The sequence below is a fragment of the Centroberyx gerrardi genome, chromosome 12 (genome assembly GCF_048128805.1).
Source record: "Centroberyx gerrardi isolate f3 chromosome 12, fCenGer3.hap1.cur.20231027, whole genome shotgun sequence".
In the NCBI taxonomy this organism is placed as follows: domain Eukaryota; kingdom Metazoa; phylum Chordata; class Actinopteri; order Beryciformes; family Berycidae; genus Centroberyx; species Centroberyx gerrardi.
This window is the reverse complement of record NC_136008.1, coordinates 27,789,646-27,815,142: the sequence shown is the minus strand read 5'-3', so window position 1 is coordinate 27,815,142 and position 25,497 is coordinate 27,789,646. Positions and strand designations below refer to the sequence as shown.

The window sequence follows — 25,497 nt, the reverse complement described above, 5'->3', positions numbered from 1 at the left end:
TGTTTGTGTGTGTGTGTGTCATTTGTCATATGCATTTCCAACAGGCATCAGTGGAATGTAAAGCAGCTCTGTTGAACAGAAGCACTGCAGATTCAGAGCTCTGTGACTTTACCCTGTTTCATATAGATTGGATTGATATAGAAATAGTCTGTGGAAAGGAAAGGGTGGTGGTATTTTCAGAAATCCCTTTTTTACCATGCACTTGCTGCAAGAAATTGGTACAGTATAGTGTAGTGGGTGCTGCATTTGTAAGGGAAGATAGGTAAAGTAAAGATGGGGAACTTTTATTATAATGGCACCTACTATAGATTGGTTTTTCGCTGTCTGCCTGTGTGTGTTTGTGGCTCTCTCATCTTAGTGTTTTCTCCAGCTCTCTAATTAGCTAGTGAACAGATCGCCTTGCCCCTGTCCAGCTGTGTGTGTGTATGTGTGTGTGTGTGTGTGTGTGTGTGTGTCCAGCTGTACAGTCTCCAGTCTCTTATCAGCGTAACCACTAGGCCCTAGTTAACACCGACCATCTGGTGCCCATACACAGTGTTGGGTTTAGCTAGCCAGCCTCTCTGATCCACATGTCAAAACCACCCAGCCACCACCTCACTGTCTCGCTGTCTTTCTCCCCCCCTCTCTCTTTTTCTATCCCCTCTTCCTTTTATTATTTCTCCTCCTTCCCCCTCTCTTTTTCTTCCTTCTTCCCTCCATTTTCTCTCTTATGTCTAAGTCTCCCTCCCTCCCATCCTCTCTGTAATGACAAGGCAGAATCTCTTTAAAGGTCCAGTCTGATAGTATTGGCTTTGTAAAGGTTTGGCCTATAGCCTAAATGTATACTGGAACCCTTATTTTAGAGCAGATACTATTCTGGCCATGTCTCCACTGTCTTCCTTCCCCCCTCTTTCTCCCTTCGCTCACTCCTCCTTCCTCTTATGCTTCCTCTCCCTCCTCTCTCTCTTGCTCTCCCTCCCCCTCTCTAATGACAAGCTGAGATCAGTGTAAAGATGCAGACCCTCCTAGCTCTAATGTGTAGCAGATGCGTCCCTGAGTGGGTTTACCAGAAATAAACCATCAATCTTATTTTTAGGAAGGGCACACCATTCAAACTACATTTACATTAGTACTTTTTAGATACTCGTGTTTTTTAAATAGATGAAGCCCTATTATAAACTCAGCAGGTTGAGAGGGCGAGGGTTGCAGTAGGATGACAGGTCAGAAGTTTGAGGCCAGAGAGCTGGGATTTTGGACCACAAACAGAGGGATGGAAAATGCACTGTGGCACCAAGGGCATTCATTCACTAAACCCCAAGGTATGGTGAAGTCCCTGTATCTAATATCCCTTACCACCAAACCTGCTTATATTGACTGAATTTCTGGGGGCAAGTGGAGCAATGGCTGATGATTAGATCTTACTATTTGGTCAGTGTGATAAAGTATTTGATGTAGGTCACCAAAGGTACACAACTTGGAGGGAATGAAAGTACATTGCAATTTTTTTTTTTCTTAATGCAAATTGAGATGTAAGCGAAAGCCTACTAGAACTGAGAGGATGGGCGCCCCGGTGGCTCACCGAGTGGAGCGCGTACCATATAAGGCTCAGTCCTTCCCGCAGCGACCCGGGTTCGAATCCGGCCTGCGGTCATTTGCTGCATGTCTTCCCCTCTCTCTCTCCCATGCCTTCCTGTCTCTCTCTCACACTATATCTGTCAAATAAAGCATAAAAAATAAAAATAAAATAAAGAACTGAGAGGATCATATCATGTTGCTGGTATCATATGGGCCTGCTGCCATACTGATGCCTTATCGATGGTTTCAAATGACATCATATCGCGAGTATCACATTCTCATAGCACCCTGAAATGTAATCCTGTTATATAAGTACATTCAATAGCAGGAAATGTGTCCCTACACATTTATTTAATGTCAAGGAAAGGATGATTTACACAGCCTGCTGCCCTAGGGAAAATAGACTAGTAGCTAGCAGTTTTTAGCATGTGAATTTGTTGTGAGATCAGCTCAACCAAAATGCAGATTGGTAATAATTGACTGTCAGGATGCTGCTGTAGCCCACAAATATCCAAATACAGTATGTGTAGTAATGATAGATAATTATAGCAGTACTGTCAGTAGAGTGTAGGCCTATTTTTCTATCATGTTTCTAATACATCTATGTTAACTTAAATCCTAGTTTAAAAGTTCTCAGACTTGGTTACAAAGTGTGTGTACACACACACATATACTTTGTCCCTGTCAGCAGAGTGTGACATTCCAAGGAGCAGTTGGAGCGGGGCTGAGGACAGAGACACAGACTTGGCACCTCAATAGCAAATGGCCTTACACTCTCTTTCTCACACACACACACACACACACACACACACACACACACACAGAAAAAAACTGTCACCTCAGTCACAAATGTCCCTGGAGACTAGTGATGAAATGCCACTTTCAGGACAGAGCACAAGTCTCCACAGAAAACTGAAATGTTACTGACACCAAAGTTTCAGATTCAGATGACATATAGACCAAACTTCCATAGGAATACACTAAAAGTAGTGGTTTTTAAGATTACATCCTTCTAAGCATTTCAGGGACTGGGTTTTTGCACATACAACTCCCATTCCAATAGAAAATTACTGTTTTCTTTGCCCCACTCACATGCTAGTAGTTGTTTGAAGGAAGCGAATGATTAAAATGACAGACAATAGCTGTAGTAAATGATTGGTAACAATTGTAAGACAATCCAATGACTTGAGATACTGTCCACTGTGGGACATAATGTTGCAATTTTAGGACCAAGGCTGCTTACTGATGGTTTGGCACCAACGTTTGGGTGCTTTTTTGGCACCAACCAAATCATGCCAGCATTGCGGACTACTAAAATATGTGAAAACATTCGGTGCCAAAGTTTGTTACTTTAATTGTACATCGCCTTTCATCCAGTCACTATACCTGTTCTTGTGACTGCTGATTGGCTTGCTAACTACTTGCCACAGCCAGGAAAAACAAACTTGTCCAGGCATCGCTGCACCTTCATCTCATCGACACAGATGCACCAAAGAGTGTAGCTTATAATGTGTGTGTGTGTGTGTGTGTGTTCGACTGGTTAAGTGTCGGTGGTGCAGGGATAATTACAAGCCTTCTAAACAACCACGTCACACACAGCAGCTATTTCTACTGACAGCCAGCTATGCCACTCCACACACACACACACACACACCCACACACCCACACATACAGCAAGCACCAGCTACCTCACTGCCAAACCAGACCGTGTGTGTGTGTGTGTGTGTGTGTGTGTGTGTGTGTGGGGCAGGCAACTGGAGCTGCCAATGGAGCTATTTTTATCCAGGGGTCACTGGGTGTTAGACAGACTAGAAGACGTGTAGCTCTGTGTTAGCAGCCACTTCATCCTGAGAGCAGCAAAACAACACTCAACAAACAGTTGGCCAGATTGTTTTATGTACTGTAAATGGATAGAATATAGTTTCGGCCTGATATCCACAGCAAGAAAACAAAAACTTTAGGCCAAGGTCCCAATACTTACACTTTAGACTGTGTGTAATGTGCTAGCTTGTACTGACTGTTAACATTGGTAGGCCTATCTGTGTGAAGGAGTTGAAGAAAGGAATCATGAAATATAATACTCTTGGTCGTAATTGTTGCTGTGAGTATCATAGCATTAATAATACAGATATAGCTGCAGATATTTAAATGGCTCATTAATATATACTTTTCTACATCACATCATAGAGCAACAACCTGCTGTTTTGTGTCACAGGCTGCCCTGCTGTGCTGTGCATGTTATTGGATTGCATGTGCAGGCTAAGATGTGTATTGTGCTTCCCAAAGAGCATGACTGTCAGTTACTTTACACACAGCAGCGAACAGAAGGTTCCTAACCCAGCAACACTGTAGGAGCCCAAGTCAAGCCATCGTACACACACCCACACACACACACACACACACACACACACACACACACTGTTTCCACGGTAACTGGCAGTCATGGCAGAGGCCACACTAGACTACCTCCCTGCTGTGAGAGAGAGAGAAGGATAGATACAAGTCTCTTTCGCACATGGAATATGTGACATTGGTGAATTATCTTAACTCAGGAAAGGACTGCTTTTGTCATTTTTTTTTTTTTTTTATCTTTATTCCAAGGTAAAGGACTTCAGTTTGCAAGGCTCATGTATCTGGAATTTTGCCCAGATGCTGAGGAGCTCTCTTATGTCAGCAACAGTCCAATTTAACGACATTTTGCCAACTGATAGAACATTTTAAATACTCAAATTATGTGTGATTGATCTGTCAAAGTAATGGCTTTATTCCATACAGTATGTCAATATGGAACTTTTAATGTTGAAATTTTACTAGGTTTTAACATGGCAATTGCAAGCCAATACACTCTCATTCACACATGACCCCTAAACAGAAAAGTTGTAGAAAAGCTGCATGTGCGAAAGGCGTTACAGATACACACACACACATACACACACATACATATGACAGAGAGACAGACAGACATGTAAACAAGGAAAAGAAGGTACTGCAAGAGAGTGAGATAGACAACATAATCTTTCTAACACACCTATAATGCCCACATGCATGTAGCCAAGATCAGATTTTGTATCTCCTTTTGTATCAAATCCAGAAATTCGGGTGGGGCGGTGGCAAATGTAATCAGCTGAAACCAAACTCTTCCCCTGATAGCTTAGGCCTGGGCTCTTCAATTACTTTCTTATGGGGAACTTCTACCAACACACACTCTCTCTCTCTGTAATGGTATGAGTGGGGGTCACTGTTTTTCAAATGTTGCCAGAATTTGATTGCCCTTTTTTGTATTCTGATCAGTAATAGATATTGGCCTAATTCTGCCCTGCATGCGTTGTTTGTTGTTTTCCTCTGGACATGTAATCTTACAGAACTCTGCATGCAGGGTCTCAATTAGATGTTTGTCCCAGTTGCTAAATTCTTGATTTGTGATTGGACCCCACACTTCGTGAAGGGCTCTCTCTCTCTCTCTCTCTCTCTCTCTCTCTCTCTCTCTCTCTCTCTCTCTCTCTCTCTCTCTCTCTCTCTCTCTCTCTCTCTCTCTCTCTCTCTCTCTCTCTCTCTCTCTCTCTCTCTCTCATACCTGTCTAGTTTCATGAAAAGTGTTACTGCGCCTTAGACTTTAGTGTGAATGATGCACCTCACCCTAAACATAATCCTCCCCCCTTCTGATCAGAAATGGAAGGCTCCTTTATTTAGCATGGACTAGACCACCTCAAGCAGAGGGGAGGGGTGTGAAAGTTTTTGTTTTTTCTGTGGTCTGCGAAATAGAGAGAGGCCTCCTATGGCGTCTACCAACCACACCCTCTGGAATAACAAGCAGGCATAGTAAGGCAGAGATGGATGGATGGATGGATGGATGGATGGATAGAGGGATAAAACAAGTCAGTGAAGGACTGAATGAGCATTATATGGTGTTATACGACAGAAAGGCCTCTTATGGCATGTACCAGCCACACCCTCTGCAATAACAAGCCCTAACAGTAAAAGAGGAATGGATGAATGGATGGATAGAGGGAAAGAATTGAAGCCATGAATGGGCCTCAATGGGACTAACACTAAATCATGAGGAGCTGAAGGGGAAGGGAACGTTTTAATCTTCCCATTAGAATAGCCTCATTCACTGTCTCTGTAAGTTGTGTGTCTCTGCGTTTTGCCTCTTTGCCTGCTGTGCAGTCAATAGCACGCCTTGTGCTAAATGAGCCAAAGTTGGTCTTTTTGCAAAGGACTTATAACCACAAGCTGACAGGTCCATTCATTCATACTCATCTGTTGATATGAAATGCATTACACTGTAAGCATTTCAACAACAATAAAAGTCTTGCTCACTCTCCCAGTACTTGCACTATTGACTGCATGTCTCTTTCTCTTATTCTCACTATTATGACTTTCCCCTCTCCTTTATCGCTCTCCCTCTCTGACTCATAACTACTGTTAGGTTAGGAGAGGCATACAGAGAGGGAGATTGCATCTCTCTCTCTGACTCATAACTACTGTTAGGTTAGGGAAGGCATACAGGGAGGGAGATTGAGAGAGACAGACGCAGATTGTCTGAAAACCAGTTCTTATACGCATTGCTTATGTAAGATCCAGTGCTTTTCCACAGTGACTGAGACGAAAACTACAGATCCTATTCAACTAGTCGAGCTTATGGGATAGAAACAAGGGAGATGTTTAGTCACATTGACTGCACTGTACGTATCCTCTCACACATTATCCATGTTGGGTTAGACAGGCAAGCATTCACAGTTCAGGGAGAGAGAGGGGGAGATTGACTGAACACAAGACCTCTTACATAGTACTGTTTTCCGCCAAAAACTGTGCATCCATTTAACTTGTTCTAAATCAAGGATACAGGAAAGAGAACCATTTATTCTCATTACCTCTTACATATCCTCACACATTATCCTGGGGAATTTCCAGGCATAATGCAGCAGTTTCACTTTTTCACTTTTCAATGGGAACTTTTGCTTTGACTATCATGGTAGTAGTTCAGTTCATTGGAGCCACTCACTGCCAGTATTAAGCTAGTAAAGGGAGATGATTTGGCAGTTTGTCCCTGGCCACATCAATATTCAATATTTATATGAATTGCATTTCAACTCAATATTTTTTATTTATAGTAGTGTTATTTATAGCCTGTTCTTTACTGCCGCAATGAGCCAATTTCCGCTTGAGGATCAATGAGGTTCATCTCATTTCTTTCTAATAAACATTGCTGTCCTGCTGCTTTCTCAGCAGTGTTTCCTGCTTTTTATGTTGCCGTGATCACACACTTGATAGTGGTAAAGGGGCAGTGTTTGGCAAATTGGGGTTGCAGTTTGTGTTTTTTTTCAGATCAAAGATCCTCCAAACACCATGGGAAGTGTTGTAGTGCAACCCAAATCAACCGCCTATCTCCTTTGTTAGTGTCCTGCCTCTTACAAGCTTGTGTGTGTGTGTGTGTGTGTGTGTGTGTGTGTGTGTGTGTGTGAGTCAGAGAGAGAGACCGAGAGAGAGAGACAGTTTGGTTGTAATGATTTGATGCGAAGTGTGAATCCTCTCCAACAGAGCAATCCATTCTGCTGTCAACACAGTCCTTGCTGCATGCAGAGACACATACACAGAACTGTCACTCACTCCCCCTGACACACACAGCTCACACACACACTCAGGCACACTGAGAGCCTATCGCTCTCTTTCTCATACATTGAACAGAATGTCACAGAAACTCCACGCACTCTCACACTGGATCTCTATGCCCCCCCTCTCCTCTCCTTGCTCTCTCTCTCACGTGCACACACACACACACACACACAGCAGTGTATCAGTCCCACAGAGAAACAGGCCAGTCATACTGAGCAGCCAGACAATAGTTCTGTCAATCAGCGTCAAGTCTCTGCTTAGCTGTCCAGCCAGAGGCCTTCTAGTGGCTAGTTAGCTTATGGGGAGAGAACTTAGCCTCCAGCACATTTTCTAGGCTCTGGCTCCAACTTCTTGTCACTTCTCTTGAGACTGAAATATATGTACAAATGGTAACACACTGTTTCCCACAGATTGTCAGTTTACTTCGCCAGTGGCAAGAGGAGAGATTATTGATGACTTGTTATTGACATTTCGTTTAGCGAGCCCAGTACCTCACTTTTTTCTGGCACTTAAGTCTCTCAATCTAGTATAAGCTAACGACATTGTAACATTAGCTGACTATTATACTTCCATCTGATAATCAAACTGTCTCTCCATTCAGTTTGTGTCGGCACAGACACACCGCAACTCGAAGGAGCACAGAAGCATAGATGCAATGAATTATGGTCATTGTAGTTCACTTACACGCTTTCGCCGCTTGGCAGCATTCAATTTTGATTGTTTGAAAAGTACTTCAGCGAGAATCGTCAGCTTCATGCATCTTGGTACCCAAAGTGAAGTGAGTTCAAAACAAAAATGGTCACACTTTATTTGAGTAGTCCAATGTTGATACTCAACTTCCTATCAAGAGACTGTAATGTGTCACTAAAAAGTCTACTGAGTTTGAAGTGATTAATTAATTAAGTAGGGTTAATCTTTGGGTTGGGGTTAATGTTAGAAATGGGGTCAAGGTTAGGTGAGGACAGCATGGCAAGTGACACTTTGTTAAACATCTACTTTGATAGTTGAGTATCAGCATTGGACTATCCAAATAAAGTGTTATCCAAAAAGTAACTTGGCGGGCTGTCAGTTTACCTGGGCGGGCTGCCCAAATGTTAACGGACAAATCCACCCAAAACTAGCTATTGGCAATGCACCTTGCACCCCTCGGTCCATTTTATTGTTCAGTGGTGTAGTCTTCTTATTTCCATGGATAATTGGCCAAACGTAAATGACACCAACTGAACCACCAGGACGCCCCAAGTCCTAATGTTTAATTAAGATAAGATGAGATAGCACTTTATTGATCCCCTTGGGGAAATTCAGGAATTAATGACTGAATATTGTTTTAAAGCTGCACCAGGCAAATGTTTTTATGTAAAAATACGCCTGTTATCAGCCTGAACCTTGAAGTGGGGCTGCAACAGAGAAGAGCATCGTCCCCCCTATTGACGTGCTGTGGATTTCGCTCTTTTTCTGCCAAAAATATTATTATTATTTTGCTGTCAGGAATGGTCACTGGTGACAGATCGAAACTTAACTGAGTGAAATACAAAACCTGTTCCTAAACAGTAGTGAGCAAGCACTCCGTCAGAGAAAGCTGGACTCACCAACAATAAAAAAGAAAAAGAAAAAATAGGACATTGAAATAACCACCTCAAAAGCCAAACTTCAGCATTTCAGCTCTGTACCAAGGATTTCCTCCAATTGCCTTTTGAAATGATCCTGCTACCATCCTGTAGCAGTGGCGCTTTAGTACACTTCAAACTACGTCTTCACCACAAAAAGAGCCTCAGCGGCTATAGCGAGGTGTGCTACTGTAGGAAGCTAATTAAAGTAACCAGTCATATCTGTCTGTGTTTGCTCTCAGTGAGCTCAGTGCAACTTGGCACAAAGTTGAGACATGTTTCTTACAATGGAAATCACTGTGTGAAATACCACATTTGACCTCCGGCGTTCCTCTCTTTCCTTCCTCGCCTCTAGCCTCCCTTTTTTGTCACAGCTGTCGTTGTGCTGTGATATCGTCTGAGGAATATTCTCATGTGGACGTTCTGACCTCCACAGAAGTTTTCTGTGTGTCCTCTCTAGCTGTTTCCCTCTTGCCACTGAGTAGTATCTCTCCTTGCTCTCTACACTTCCCCCATTGTGCCACTCTGCTGTAGTATGTGAACATTTGGCACACAAAGCAACTCATTCAGTGATGCTGATTTATATCTGATGGATGGATGCATGGCTGGATGGATTATTGTAATGACCCACATGTATATGAAAGGCTTGTGTTGTTTATTGTTTGTCTACTATGCCATATATCACATTTCTCATAGTTTGTATATTAACAACATTTTTATGTCTTTCAGTTTATTTTTATGTCTTTCAGTTTAATAACAAGCTGTTGTTTTTGTTTAATATGTTTCAGGAGGGACCAGAGATATTGGCTCAGCATTGACCAGGATGTGTATGAGACATCGCAGCATAGAGGCCAAACTCAAACAGTTCTCCATGTAAGGATTACAGTATTACATTAAGTCTGCACTGTTTTTTTTTTTGTTTGCTTGTGTTGTGTGTTTCCATCTTCTGTCCTCTCCTCTACTCCTCTCAAGCACAATACATTGACATTTACCAACACACAGGATCTGATGTAATGTATCCCTTGTCTAATTTGGATGAGCACCTAGCTTGGATATAAGAGGAGGTGGGGTCATCATGTCCACCTTCTAGTGGAATGCTGGGAAAGAGACGATTTGTCTGGCTAGCTGACATTCTGCACAAGCATCTATAATGTTTCACTGAAATCACACATTCTCTCTCACACAAGCGCGCGCACACACTGCACAGAAGGGGGGCTCTCTAATTTCGGATGGCATTTTAGTAGAGATTCCTCTTGGATCTCCATAGCAGGGGTAGTACACAGGGGGGCTGTGGTCTCTCTCACACACACACACACACACACACGCTCCCACACGCTCCTTGGAGAAATGTCTGCGGGAGGGTGAAGTCTAATTTTAGTTTCCTTCTCTTAAGCCTGCAGCTGCCCAACTCTCACACTCACAAGCCCTTAGACACACACACACACACACATCTTGGAAAATGGGCACAGTTGGGTAATGATTGACAGACATGACTGCACGGGTCTCTTACTTCCCTCTGTGACGCACAGTCAAAGACATGCACGCTCTTTTTTTTTCTCTGATTTTATATGTCTCCTTTTCTCTCTCTCTGCCAATAATTGACAGACAAGGCTGTAAACTGAACAGACAAACAAAAGGGCAAACCTGACCTAATGCTGTGTGTGTCTACTAATTAGATCAGGAGACACATAAAGTCTATGGAGTGAGCCTGTATGACATGAATAAACTAAAAACACAGTCAAAAGTTGGTAGTTGGCTTATTACATTTCCTCCATGTTTACAACCTGTGTGTGGTGCGGGTGTTTTAGCCAGAAGATGATCAGTAAGCGGCTAGAACCATGTCAGAGACAGCATGCAACATACCCAACATCTTAAACCTTCTTATGTTGTTGCTGTTCTCGCAGGGCCTTCCTGGACTGTCTCATCAACCCTCTACAGGAACAGATGGAGGAGTGGAAGAGAGGGGTCAACACTTTGGACAAGGACCATGCTAAAGGTAGGACACACACACATACACACACACACATACAACTTAGGGTGACACTCATAGGTTCCCATTCCCTTCCTGGAAATATTATTTCTGACTTTTCTCTGTTTGCCTTTTTCTTCTCTCTCACACCCACACACCGTGTCACTCTCTGTCTGTTAAACTGTGTCTGAACACTAGGCTTCCCCACAGTTAGTTGACTTTTTCACCATGTCTGTCCGATCCAGAGTACAAGAGAGCTCGGCAGGAGATTAAAAAGAAGTCCTCCGACACTCTGAAACTGCAGAAGAAAGCAAAGAAAGGTAAACTAACTCATCTTTTATCTTTGGTTCAAAACCAAGGCTTGGGGCAATTCACACACATTCAAATGAAACTAGGAAGTGCAGTTCATTTGCCAGTGATAGATGCGTTCATTCTCAGTTATAGAGGTTGGATAAGACAATCTTCTCATGTCAAACATTTTTCACTATTTGAATTCACTTTTGAAACTGATTTGAAGTGAAAGTGAATCAAATCCAGTCCTCACATACTCTCTTGATTCTTATTTGCTCATTTTGCAAAAAAGTAAGCTCCCATATAGTGTTACTAGGCCACAAGATTCAGATGTTCCTATGAGAATATTTATTTCAAACACTGCGTGATTTCCAAAGTGTATCCATCTATAGGTAGATAACATCACTAGATTAGATAAACAGCTAAGGTTTTAGGATTTTTGTGTGAGATGAGTGGTAGTCCCTCTTAGTTTTACATGCAACTTTTAAAATCTTGGACTGCCTACAGACTCATTCATTTTTAACACAGAGTATGAACACAGAAAGCATATCACACTACACAACAGACTTCAGCAGATTTCTAGTATCTCTGACCTAAAAAGTGACTAGGTAGGGATAGCAATCTACACCAATTGTCTGTGATGGAGATCATCCAGATTTGTCCAGATTCAAGTCTTGGAAAATGAAACAAGTTTGAAATACTTTTGGTGGCACCCAACTGATCTGCAACTTGATCGGGAACTTGACTGACTCCTTAACCCCTCTCACACAACAAGATCAGCTATGCCAAGCAAAGTCAGGAAAGACTCAGTCCGATCTTGAAATCCAATCAGGATGGCAAAGCCAGTCCTTAGAGCCAGCCATAGTTTTGCATTGCATGCTGAATGCTTTCCCTAGGCTGTCTCATTTCCTGTCATCCTCAGTCTACTGGCCAGATGTTGGTAGGGTGCAGTCTGCGTGGATCTCATTGTGATTCTTGTATTCACTGGATTCTTGGAGCCCAGCAGGACTAAACTGAGCTGGGTGTGGCAGCGAGTGTACATCAGGACAACTTGTAGACAAGTTTTGTTCAGTGTCTGTTATGTAACACATTGAATCCCTGTCAGGGTCCTCTGCATGTCATGTCCTCTATAGAGATGGATCCGTCTAAACAAGGTCTGGAAGGATGTAAGGGAAAGGAAACACACTTCATTCAAGTTTTCTGGATTAATCTTGGTCTCCATTTGATTCTTTTAGGGTTGAAATCAAGAGAATATGTGAATGCTGAAGATATTTTGATCATATTCGACATGATTGAGCCATAGAAATTACTATATGAAAACAAGTTTTACTGTATCATTACTGTGATTACTGTGTCATTTCATAGCTGGGAAGGCAAAGGAGAAAAAAAACAAAAAAACATTTCAATTTTGTGCCATTACTATCATACAACTGTATTGTTGACTGATGAGAGAGACTGCTTTTTGGATGGCTTATGTAAGATTTTGTGTAATTGAAATGTCAATATGACAACAGTACATTGGACAAACAAGCTGGCTGAACACTGAGATGGAAGTCACTGAAGCTACTAAGGATATAGGAAACAATGCTGTTATCCTAGTTTATTGTTTATAAAGAGATTTGACAGTGTTTTGGTTTGAAGCGGTCTGATGCATGATCTTTTTCAGCCTTCGTCAAAGTCATTTTTGAAGAAAAACAAGGCAATTGCAATGGCTGAAAAGCCTGTGTCCACACATACAGAATATATATTCTCATAGATGCCCTTATGCAAATCAGATGGTATTACATTGTATTTAATCCAAGCTTTCCAGTCTTCAAGAAGACAACCTCCATTCCTCCATTGTAGTGTATGACCCTAGGGGCCATGAAATCCATTCAAAGCACAGTTTCTAATTGCAAATTGCATTGTTAATTACAGTGAACGTCCAACAGCAGCAAATGGTAGTTTATATACTTCAGCATTATGTTATATATCATTTCCATTTTCAAGCTAATCTGACAGCATCTCTCAAGTGTTGAAAAACAACACATCTGTGTTGAAAATGACACGTAAGAGTGCACTTAGTCTTAATGCTCCAATGTGTGCACCCAGGGTTTTAATACTTGGGAGTGTGATGTTCATATTCTCATTAAAAAGAACCAGACAGCTGCTTTCAGCTTGATTACGCCACGATGCTGTAGTTTGTTTTACTTGAACAGCGTGCACCTGGGCTTTGCTAGTACTTAGTTTTATTAGCGCTGTATTGGATATTGTTGTTGTTGGATGAAAAGCCCCTATCTGCAAGCAGTCAGCTATCAGGAATAAAGAAAAAAACTCTGATTTTCCATTTGATTATTGAAATCGCAGAACGTGTCTTTGAAGGGGTTGATCCCAGTCCACGTGAAGAAAAATGTCAACTTTCAGTTCAGGAAAGGAAAATGGAAAAGCTGAAAAATTGGAGATATGAGGTTTTCATCTGACGGCAGCAATAAGCATAGAAGAAGTGTGTCCAGACTGATTAGTCATCTGCAGGTCTAGTGAGGCTAAACATTACCTTACTTGGTAAACACTTACTCGGAGGGCTGCGGCTTTTCCCTTTGCGATCCTCTTGGCTCATATGCATTCACCTACCTAGAAAACATACCATACACAGAAGAGGAATCAGATGAATATGCTTCCAGTGTGTTTTAGGATGTTGACAGTTCCAGGTTTGAATCAGTTCATGTCTCACATTCCTAAAGTCGAGAGATGTTCAGAAGAGGTGCAAGAAGACATTTTTAAGCCAAGGGTTCTTCTAACTCCTATGCAGTAGAGTTGTTGACATAGGCATATTTTCCAACTTGTACATAGGTTTTGAATATTAATACCGCTCCGCAAGGCCACTGTTTTGCCTACAACCATAGTCAACACAATATTAGTTTAGACTGTCGGTCACAAACAGGTTTTTCTGCTCTGAACTGAGGATAATTATGAGCTTCTGACTGACGCTGACGTTTCTACAGTACAATTATTCTATATGTCTGCTTTTTTTTAATTCTGCAGGACATAACATTGACACAATATTGTTTTTGTTTGAAAATTATGGTCAAATTTAGTCAAATCTCAAGGAATCTGAACTCACCGTCCGATACATCAGTGCAGCTCAGTGCACCGTAGAACCACTGGGTTAATTAATGCCATGTTTCAGACATTTCATCAGTTGAATTATTAGGCCTCTATGTTTTTCTTCAGGAACTAAAGCATGCATGCAGATAAACAAGGCTGCACCTGTAGGTCATAGCTTAGTGCTTAGTGCTGGCAGTCTTTCAATTGACGTGGATCTTTCTCCTCTCCCTGCCTCAATGTGGTTTTGATTCCACCCTTCTCCTTATGCTGCACTGCAGCTGACACTGTAGGTAAGTCCGTCTGTGGGATAGACCCTCTATCCAGGTTGTTGCTCGTGCTATAATGCATAACCAAGCGCTTTGATTGCATTGTGAAGAAGCCACCATAGATATAGATTTTTATGTAAATGAAGAATAGACACTGGGAAGTAATGGCATGCTCAAGTTATTCTTTTCCAAGCCACTACAGATATGACAAAAGTTCTATACTGTCTATGGTTGCATACATTTACATATTTAATCAAAGTCTGCACATCGTAATTCATAGCCTGCCTAGTTCATGAATGTGTTGTTCCCTACAGGTTTTTATCTATGGGTAACAGAAAGCCAGGGTTCATCCTTTTTATTGTGGCTTCCTTCGTTGTCTCCTTCCTAGTTTGTTTTATGTCTAATCTCATTCATTGTCTGTAGTTAAGCAGCAGGGTGGCCTAGTGATTAGAGAAACTGTCCTTCAACCAGAGGAATCTGGGCCCAAGGCCCCATGTTGGCAAGCATCTGCCCTGCTGAAGTGTCCTTGAACAAGACACTGAATATGTAACATTATAGTAATAGTATTAATACGCTGTGGTCCAAGGAAGGAAGAGAAGAGAGGAGAGGAGGTAATGGGAAAGCAGAAGAGGTGAGAGGGGAGGAAAGGAGGTGGAGTGGAGATACACCCGTCTGTCTGGTCCAGTAGGTGGCTGCTTCTGCTTCACTGGTCCACTTCTGTTTTCTTTCCACGAGTTGTCTTTCTGTTTTTGTTCGGTTCTGTTGTGTCCACCTTGTGTGTGGTCCAAGCTGGCAATTCTCTCTGCCTCTGCTGCTTTGTGCTTGTTTTTGAAAACTCTCTCTAACACACACACACACTAAACTGGCCATTAGGGGAGCCCAGAGTGCTGATTTCTCATCCCACTCCCACGCCGGGCTTGCCTAATGAGTTTGTAAACTCACTGACCTCTATATCACAAACACACACACACACAAATATGCAAATATTTAGCTTTTAATACCTGTAGGCAGAATTAGTCCAAAATCAAATTTGGGAACAAGTTACCGGTACTCCTCGTATTCATACATGCACATATACACTCAGATTTCACACAAGATACCTCGTCTGTACCTGTATTCTTGAGTGTGTGTGTGTGTGTGTGTGTGTGTGTGTGTGTGTGTGTGATTGTGGTTGACGTGTCTTGTGAGGGTGTTTTTCTGACCTGAGACCCCAGCCTCATTAAGAAACAGCCTGTGACCGCACCTAATGTAATCACTGGTCATGTGAAAGCTGGAGGAGCTAATCTCATTTGCACGCTTGTGCGTGTGTGCTTGTGCACGTGTCTATATTGCGCGCACACAGTGGGCCAGTTCGACCTCCACCATATCCATCTTGGCTCAGTCATTGCATTTCTGGCAATTTACATTTGGTAGAAACATCTATGGAATGTCAGTGAGATTCCTGAAACTTTTGGTCGATTTGTTTTGTTTCAGCCTAAATCCTGATGCATCCCAGTGTTGCACAAAACAACAAAGCTAGCAAAAGGAAAGAATTAAACTAGTCAAACTACTGAACATCTACCGTTTGTTTACAGCCGCAACATCATCATTCCTCTGTGCGTAACATTTCAAATCTTCAAATGGAGTCTCTCTCTCTCTCTCTCTCTCTCTCTCTCTCTCTCTCTCTCTCTCACTCATACACACACACGTTCCCTCTCTGTTCACCCACATCTGATGCACATATCAGAAGACTCGTTCTCCTCCTTGCTGCCCCAGTTGCTGTTTTTGAAGTGCGGATGAACTAATTAGCCAGTCATATTAGCCAAAGGAATCTAACTAATAAGGAGATACTGCTTATCTGAATTTGCTGACCTATATCTTCCAGCCATACACATGTACATCAGGACGTGTGTTTGTGCAATGGACAGACACACACAGGACATCTATCATAGTGCTTTGCTGTCCCATGAGTGTAGCGCAGTAAGACAGTGATATACACTTGCTCTTTTAGAGTCAGGCTTTACATGTAGGGTTGTGTCATCAACATACCTCATTCTGCACAGCACTGTTTCCACTGTACTGGGAGTAACTAATGTGGTGGTTGGGATGGGGGCCAAAAGAACGACCAAGACCGGATGATTGATGCCTTTTTATTATTTTCATAACACTATCAATAGAGGGTGAATTTCCAGCAATAGGGAGGCACCACTGCTATGTGAATGTAGTGAAAACACTGCTGTACTCAAACACTACTGGCACTCAAAGGCCTCCAAGATACCCTCATCACCCTGTTCTTCTGAAATCAGTTAAGGTCAAAAAGCGATACAGGATTATCTCCACTGCTCACACACCCTGTCACATTGTGGTAGCAGTGTACAGCAACAAAAGTGGATGAGGGGGAAGCAGTTTTGAGGGGGAAGCAATGTTTTGATTGGTGATAATTAGCTGCGACTCCCAGCTTGCTTTGTTAATTAATTATTTGCTTGTTGTCCAATTACTGATGCACTCACTGCAGGGAGAGTTTTAATTTATCCCATTGATGCGGTGCAAGAAGCAGGGCTAACTCTTTAATGTAGCCGTTTCTCTTCGCTGGTTAAAACAACAACAATCTCAAATTTAACTTCAGAGGGAAAGCTGTTTTTTAGTCGGCGTAGCAAAGCAAAGCCAAAAACCACCCTAGAGAGTAAATGTTGTTTTTAGTTGCTCCAGCAAGCAACTGTAAAACCCTACATTAAAGTGGAAATCCAACCTAAAACAGAATTGACTATGCTTAAATGAGTGACTGACTTTGTGGATACTGTTACAGTGCCTAGGACAATCTTTCTGTTGAAACAGTCATATTTTCTGGGTTGTTTATATTAACAGTGCTTATAAATGAAGGTCATTTGGGTATGCAAACTCAAAGAAATATTCTGTGAGGCCTCAAAATCAGTCTCCAGTGCCTTACAAATGGATCGTCTCTAGGAAGTAAAGTGTGTCTTGACGGCGTCACAGACTAAAGTCTTGACTGTCTGGTTTCTGTCACCAGTTGTTCCTGCTCACAAGCACTAATTGACCTGTCCAAGATCATTGAAACAGCTTGTGCATTCTGTTTCAGGGTGGATTTTTCCTTTTAAGAGACGATGCAGTCAATGAGCACTGCATTTTGACCCTGAAGCGAACCTCGGAGTGTTTGTCTGTGGTTAAAGAGAAAGAGGAAGTAGCAATCTGGGCCTTGTCATTCACATAGTCACACACACACACACACACACATACACACACACGTTGTGACACACAGACCAGGAATGTGTGCACAAACCTACGAACACCCCATAGCAAAGACAGACAAAGTCGTAATGTAACAGTAGCTTAAGTGCAGCCCTAACAGCCCCTCTGCTTGCCACAGGCTGTCATTTCATGCCAGGAAGGCCCTGTATTGTCTGTAATGACTACAGTACACAAAATAATATGGGCTCCCTGGTGGGGATTGAATTCTGAGGCTTCTATGGGTCAAATATAATGTCAACCATTTGAACTAAGAGGAGCTCCTCAATACTCAGATCCAGTATTTAGATGTATTTAGACTGTAACAAGTGCCCTTGAGCAAGGCACTGTGTTTCACACAGTAGTTCACGTGTGTGTGTGTGTGTGTGTGTGTGTGTGTGTGTGTGTGTGTGTGTGTGTGTGTGTGAGAGTGACCCTACCCGCCCCTGCAGTTACTCCATCAAGCTACTGCTCTGAGTCAGCGTTACAGCTAAGATTATTATTATTTATTCACGGCAGCTGGGAATCTGTGTCAAGGATTGACTGTCGATAACTGTCACCAAGCTGGTTGAATGCTGAAAATGGTATGTGGTTAAACATTGAAAATGTTTTTTTACGCTTTTTGTGTGGTCAGTTAAGAGATGACTTTTCTCCATGAGTGCTATGAGTATCATAGCACTCATGTACTCAATGCCACATTTATGGCATTGGTGGCCCGAGTGGTAATTCACTTTAACAGGTACTCAAAAAACTCAAAAATCTATCAATTATTTGCTTGTGACTTGTGGAAAAGATTAAAACTAATTCATGCAGTTTAATGAGTGAAGGGTTAGCTGAGCAGTGGACCAAAGTGATAATTTACTGTTTGAATGGACCATCATTCAACAGAGATGGATGTGACAGTAATGTGATGGTGACAGTGATGATTGTAAGCACTTTGGAAGGTACCCGTGGACACTGTGCAAATAAGCAACAAAGAAAATGATATTTGACGTTCCCTCGGTCTCAGACAAAGTACCTCATCTTACAGTAGTGCCGTTCCAAAACCACCTTGGTTATGTTGAGAATACAGTCCCTCTGCCAAGCCTTGAACTAGTGGGAGAAAAACCAGAATGCAGAATGCTCCCTCATTTTACTGCGTGCCAGGGAGACACCACAGCATTGCTGGCTTTAGGACTTCAAAAGCTGTATTTCTACAGCGAGGACAACTGAGGCTTAAAGCCCATAAAAGATTTTTAACCATGTTAAAACAGAGATGCTGTATGAAAACTTGGGTGAGAATATTTCAGTGTTGCTCCATCATGAGCACTTAAACAGTATAACATGATACTGATCACTGAATTTACAGAATCTTCATGGTTCAATTTGACTATGCAGTGCAATACATTCACTCAAACTCTGATTCTAAGATGTCATCGCAGGTATTCAACATTTTGACATTAATAGTTGAAATTCTATAGTTGTACAATGTGAAGTTGATGTACTGGATACATGATTTCTGCATTACTGGGAGGTTGGCCTGTGTCAGGACACCTTTGACAGGCTAGAGGCCAGCTAAGAATGTTTACAACTAGCAATCAAAACACCATTTGAAACTTCAGCCCAGCTTACAAATGATTTCTGCAGGCAACAAGATGGAAAAAAGATCATAGCAATGTTGCTCGGAGTGAAATTGAGTGACATGAGTAATGAGTAAGTTTGGTCCTGCAATGGAAACCAGGCTAATGAGCGAGCCCTGGCCAGCTCCGTTAGGTCCGGTAGTGGAGACCAGCCTTTTATAACTTAAATGTCCTCCGCCACTCTCTACAGCCAGCTCTCCCACAAACCTCATACGGTCTAATTGTATACTTGTCTGCTCGAAAAGCTGCCTTTGGATCTCATTACATCCTAAGTAGCCTACAGAGAGGAACCGAAACTATACGCTGCAATTTGGACTTTCCAGTCTGGCTTCTACGGCCCATCTCCTCCATCATATTCTCCATATTGTTTTATAGAAAGAAACTGCCATAAACACACACATAACTCACATTCCTGAGAGTTCACTGGCTACAGACAAAACCAAACTCGCGAAATGTTTGGATTCCCTAGATGTGGAAACTCATTTTGTTCTATTTTGTCAACAACCAAGTAGGCCTAAGCTCTGTCTGCATGGGACAAGCACCGCCTAGAGCCACTAATGATCATTAATTTTAAACCTATGCAAATCTGCCCCATCTGTAATCTTTTATGTAAAATTTGCACCGCTACAAAGAGTCTCTAATACTTGTCCACTGTAAATAATAACATCAGTAATAATAATAATAATATTGACTCAGAAAGAGTGACAATTTACAGTATTTTACAGACAAACTATAATAAATAAACCCATTAATATTAACAATAAAATATCCCCCCCCCCCCCTAGATTGTCAAAGTGATTTAATTGATTGTAAAACCTTTTAACGTTTTATTTTTGCTTGCAGACACTGCAGTTGTTGTCAAATGGAACCTCAAAAGAGTTCCTATCAGCCACCAGACATGTTAGGACATTCATTTAGAATCAAATATGTGTGTGTCAAGTTCAATCTCCAGACACCCCAATGAAAATCTATCCCGTCCAAATCCCCTGGAACAGAGTTTGCGGGTATTTTTGATTTCCTTGTGAACCCCGCGTAATACCATCCATGTGCAAATGGCACTCTTGTTTTTAAAAAATGCGTCAGATTTCATAAATGTCAACTATGCATGCTGCTTGTGAAAATGACAGCAATATTTTCCATTTGGTGTGCTATTTTTCTTTTCCATCAACTTTGCGTGCGTGTGTGTGTATGCTGGCGGCCCATTGTCCATTGTCATTGTTACGTGGGCTGGTAGACTGAGACAGATCAAGCAGTGGCAACAGAGCTTCCCACATGCTGAATCGTATAGAATGTATTGTATATAGATTGTATGGACAGAAACGGCAATGGCATTTCCTCAAGATGTGGATGTGTATTTTTAAACTGTGAGGTGAGCATGATTTGCCTGTGTAACTGTATCTGTGTGTGTTTCTTCGCTCCTAATTTGCACTGTAAAGGGCCTCGTGTCAAACCTCAGTGTGAGAAGCCATTGTCTTTCTCCAGACACCAGAGCAGACAGACAGGCCACAGAGATCTGCACTGTGGATTTAACCTTGGTGTATCAAAGTCAAGACTGTGTGTGTGTGTGTGTGTAAGTGTAGTGTGAGTGGTTAGATAATGCCTTTGAGGCTGGCTGTATGTCATCCTGGGCAGTCGCCAGCCTTCTTGCCACCATAGAGGACCCAAGAGGACTAGATATAGCTTCAGGGTATTCTCTCTTAACATCACACACACACACATACACCTACAAACATGCATACAGTACAAAGACACACACAACTGAATGACAGGATAACCTTGGGATTGTCTTTTTGTCTTTAAGTGTGTCTGGATTCACATATACATATTCAAAAACACACACACACATCCACAGTACAAGGAGCAGATGGTCTTGGAGTTACCTCTCGCTCTTACCATCCTTGGAAACACACACATACCCTCTTACCATTTCTAGACACACCCTGGACCTGAAAGTGTTAAACAAAGAATAGTGGAGATAGTCAAAGGAGCTTCTACCTTTTGGAAGGCAGAGTAACGGCGATAGTCAAAAGGCACCAGTGGAGAGAAGTCATGATAGTCAAGAAGACTTAATGTCTAAAAAGCCACCGTGTCATCATGTGTTCTCCATGATCATGTTGTTGGTGATTGTCCATGGCTGTAATAGTAGCATTACTCTATTCCTTCTATCATTTGTGTGGCAAAGGATGTTATGTGGTCAAGTTCTTCTTGTGTGCCTCATTTCTCAACTTTGGCAATGCTGTAGATTAGCAAATAGACCAATCTTGTGTTTCCTTGTGCGTGAATGAAACTGCAATAATGTATATATATTGCGTGTGTGTGTGTGTGTTTCCCCAGGCCGTGGCGATATCCAGCCGCAGTTGGACAGCGCCATGCAGGATGTCAGTGATAAATACCTTCTGCTGGAGGAGACAGAGAAACAGGCCCTGAGGAAGGCGCTTATAGAGGAGAGGCAGAGGTTCTGCTGGTTCGTAGCCATGCTGCGGCCTGTAGTGGTGAGTACTGAAAGAGAGAGAGGGAGAAATGAGCCTTTAGAAAAGCACTCAGAGGAGCAACAGATTCTGCTGTGTGTAGTCGAGCTGCAGCTTGTGGTTTTTCCCTTTTACAACTAAAGAGAGAGAGAGAGGGGGGGGGGGGGAAGTGGGGGAAGTGATAGCACTAAAGAAAGCACTAAAGTTCTAATAGATGGGAGACAGACATTATGGCATTCAAAGTATGGATTGAATGTATAAACTGGTGAGTGTTGGTTTTTAAAAACTCATGTAATTTAAGCTCTTATATGCTATCACTCATGTAAAGAAATATTTATCTCTGTTTTCACTGTCCTTTATTCTCTTAGGATGAGGAGATCTCATCTCCCTACCTCCTCGCTAAAACTCCCCTACGTTATCACTCTGTTCTTTCTGTCATGTATTCTTTTAGGATGAGGAGATTTCTATGTTGGGAGAGGTCACCCATCTCCAGGCCATCTCTGATGACCTCAAAGCCCTGACCTCTGACCCCCACAAACTTCCCCCTGCCAGTGAACAGGTGAGGAAAAACTTCAATGGGGAAACACTCTTAGGACAACAAGCTAACGTTTGTCTCTTTTTGCAGTTGATGCACCTGTAGGATAATATGGATTTCATATCATTAGGAGGCATAATTGTATGTCCTTAGTGGCTTCCATGGTAAACCATTTTAAACCAAAAAACTGACCTTCAGCTCACTGTCACAATACATTTCCTTTTGACTGTATATTCTTGATTTTGTCGCTCTCACAGACTCCGTTGTCTAAATCTAGGCCTGTTCAGCTCTTGTGACTTGTCCTGTTCACCAATACTGAGGGAGCATCAGCCATCCGCTCTCCTTTTAAAACACTATAAATAGACTGTGACTGATGTTTTCTTCCCTGTCAGGTGATCTTGGACCTGAAGGGCTCAGACTACCATTGGTCATATCAGACTCCGCCCTCTTCCCCCAGCACCACCATGTCCAGGAAGTCCAGCATGTGCAGGTAAGCCCCCACAGCCAATCACAAGGCTCAGAACAACAAATCAGCCAAACACACTCTTTATTAGTCAAATACATGTATATATACATACTGTATCTCTATCACATTTTTGTGATCCAGTGTTCTTCTCAATTATGGCCTGGCAGCCACTTAGGCTGCGTTCACATTACAGAAGTGGCCCAAATCTGATTGTTTTTGCCTACATGTGAGACAGATCAGATTTCATAACAGTGTGAACACCAAAAAACACATGGAATCTGATCTTTTTAATTCTGATTTGGGCCACATTCATATGTGGTCCGATCCATATCTGATACACGGCAATGTGACCTCAGTGTGACCAGTCAGATAGGAATTTGTGTGATTTTTACCTCACACATTGCGCAGATCACTGTCGTCACTCTGCATTGGTGCTTGAGTAGCTGAACCCCATCAGTGCTTTTGAATCCTCTTGGGGCAAGAGCTCACATCAGTCTAGAGGGGCAGAGAACTGGGACAGAGAGAGGAACTTTTCATTGTTTGGCCTGATCTATGTCTGCCACCCAGTGGTGAATATGAGCTAGTGCAGGTTGCAAATACTGTATCAGTTTCTCTGTACTTCTGTTTCATTTCTTGCTGTTCTTGTTAGCTGTAAATCAACTCACCTTGCTGAGAAACCCAGTTACAGTGGTTAAAAAAAGAACCCTACTCTGTCGGAGCAGAGGGGCCCTGGGGTTAATTTCAGATCTTGAACATAATGAGTACTTCAAAGGCTCCTTCATGACGTACATGTCCAAGTTAATCAAATATAACTTTAATGGGATTATTAGATGCGTTATCATACAAAGGAAATGGCCTATTTTTGTCACAGGCCTGCTTAATGACTATTATTTCAAAATAAAGGAACAAAGAAGAGCATTGTTTTCTGAAAATAAACATTTGCAGTGCAGTTCATTTTATGTGTTAAGTGAAATCTCTATCAGTTTTCTCATTTTAAGTGAACGTCAATACTGTAGTCTGGGCCAGTGGTTTACAAAAAAAATTTCTGGATACCAACATTTTTATGTCTGTATTTCTCTAGAATAATCAGGAAACTTATGACTCTGTGACTCATTATAGTTCCCATGCTTCTTTGGGTCTCGACCCAGTCTTTGAAGAACCCTGGTCTATGCTGTCTTTATGAACACCAGAAATAGGAGCTGTAGCGTACTGTTCTGTAACCTGTTCAGACCAAGTCTTCACCCTCTGTCCTCCCTGCTCAATGTGTTTCTCCCAGTCATTGCACCTGAACTGTTTTGGTTTGGGGGAAAAAATATTTAATGCCTGGGTTGTGTTTTGCTTTGCTTCTGTCATGTGAAAACATTTTAACCCCAATTCTGGGGGTTTTCTTTTCTTTTTGTGATCTGAAAACAAAAAAAAAATCTTAATTCCAGTATAGGTGACTTTTTGGAGGTGCAATGTTTTCACCTGACAGTGCATTGCTTATGGCTTGTTATGTTGTTGTCAAGCCATCACATTTGAGCTTCACAAATCATTGCTAGAATGTTACTTTTGTGATTTGGTGCATTGCAATTTAAAATGACATATTTTGACATATTTTGTGACTTGGCTAATAGGCACACATGTTGTTTGTGCATGATAGAGTAGTGTGCTGCCGGTCTAAACTAGGTATGGTTTTGCCAGTTTGATACATTATTTTTAGTTTGCCTTGTATTTGTGTATTTTGCACAATAAGGTGCCAATTATGTATATTTTGTCAGAATTTACTGCTAAAAGGTTTTGGTTTTTTTTACCATTTTCAACTCATACTCTACATTTTTTTTACAACATCTACCTCAGATGTTTTAATTGTTGCTTTCTGACTGTGATTAAGTGTCATTATGATTTCATGCCTGTTATGTTGGTGTGTTTTGTTCTTTTGACTGGCTTGGTCTCAGTCACTGCCTGCTGCATCTTGGTGTGCTGTGTTAATTGTTTCCCACCCTGTCTCCTCCACACTGCCCCCAATCCTCTCCCTTCATCTCCTCCCTACTATTCTCTTCTTTCCCCCATCTGCACCTTCCTTCCTTCAATCTACATCTTCCGGCGCACTTGATTCTCTTCGCCCCGCCTCTCTTGTCTCCCCTCTTCCCCACCCTCGCCCCTCACTCCTTCCCCTCCCGCAGTAGTCTGAACAGCGTTAACAGTAGTGACTCCAGGGGCTCCAGCGGCTCTCACTCTCATTCTCCTTCCTCCTCCTCTTCCTCCTCTTCCTCCCACCACCTCTTCCACCACCATCCCCACCGCCACCGGTACCGTAGCTCCACGCTACCCCAGCAGACCCCGGCTCGCCTCTCCAGCATCTCCTCCCACGACTCGGGCTTCATTTCTTCCTCGCAGGACCAGTACGTCCCGTCCAAGTCGCCCTCACCTATGCCGGCTGAAACTAAGGTAAGAGGAAACTCTCAACTACCCACGCTGCACCATGATTTAGGATCCAAGCTTGTACACACATGGTGTGACAAGACTATTAAATCAAGTATTCTCTTTGATTTGCAATTAAGTCATAATTAGCAGCACCTGCGTAGCCACAAGTTAGACTGAAGTTACTACACTGTATAATGTGATATGAGTCTAACTGTCATTATGGTTTATAGCTACTCCAGTCCTGCTCACCCACGGCAGTAGAGATAGAAGTAGTAAAGATTAAACAAAATAAATCTTGCTTCCACTGGCGAGATGGAGAGAAAAGAGAGAGAGAGAACCCAAGATCAGCAAATTCACACAACTAGCCCTAACCCTATAACTCCCTAGCCACTGT

The 25,497-nt window shown here is 42.2% G+C and overlaps 1 protein-coding gene across 4 annotated transcripts in view; it reads left to right on the top strand.

Moving 5' to 3' along the window:
* The window catches only part of LOC139922559 (protein MTSS 1-like), a 69,151-nt gene that overhangs the window by 35,345 nt on the left and 8,309 nt on the right, over positions 1-25,497 (top strand). For 2 of the 4 annotated variants that reach the window (XM_071913072.2, XM_078287233.1), the window contains exons 4-10: positions 9,566-9,650; positions 10,682-10,773; positions 10,992-11,066; positions 21,563-21,720; positions 22,148-22,255; positions 22,624-22,721; positions 24,863-25,127. In XM_071913072.2, coding sequence (XP_071769173.1) covers positions 9,566-9,650; positions 10,682-10,773; positions 10,992-11,066; positions 21,563-21,720; positions 22,148-22,255; positions 22,624-22,721; positions 24,863-25,127 — 881 coding nt within the window. The remainder of the gene's footprint in view (positions 1-9,565; positions 9,651-10,681; positions 10,774-10,991; positions 11,067-21,562; positions 21,721-22,147; positions 22,256-22,623; positions 22,722-24,862; positions 25,128-25,497) is intronic. The other 2 variants (XM_078287235.1, XM_078287234.1) reach the window with 2 other exon arrangements.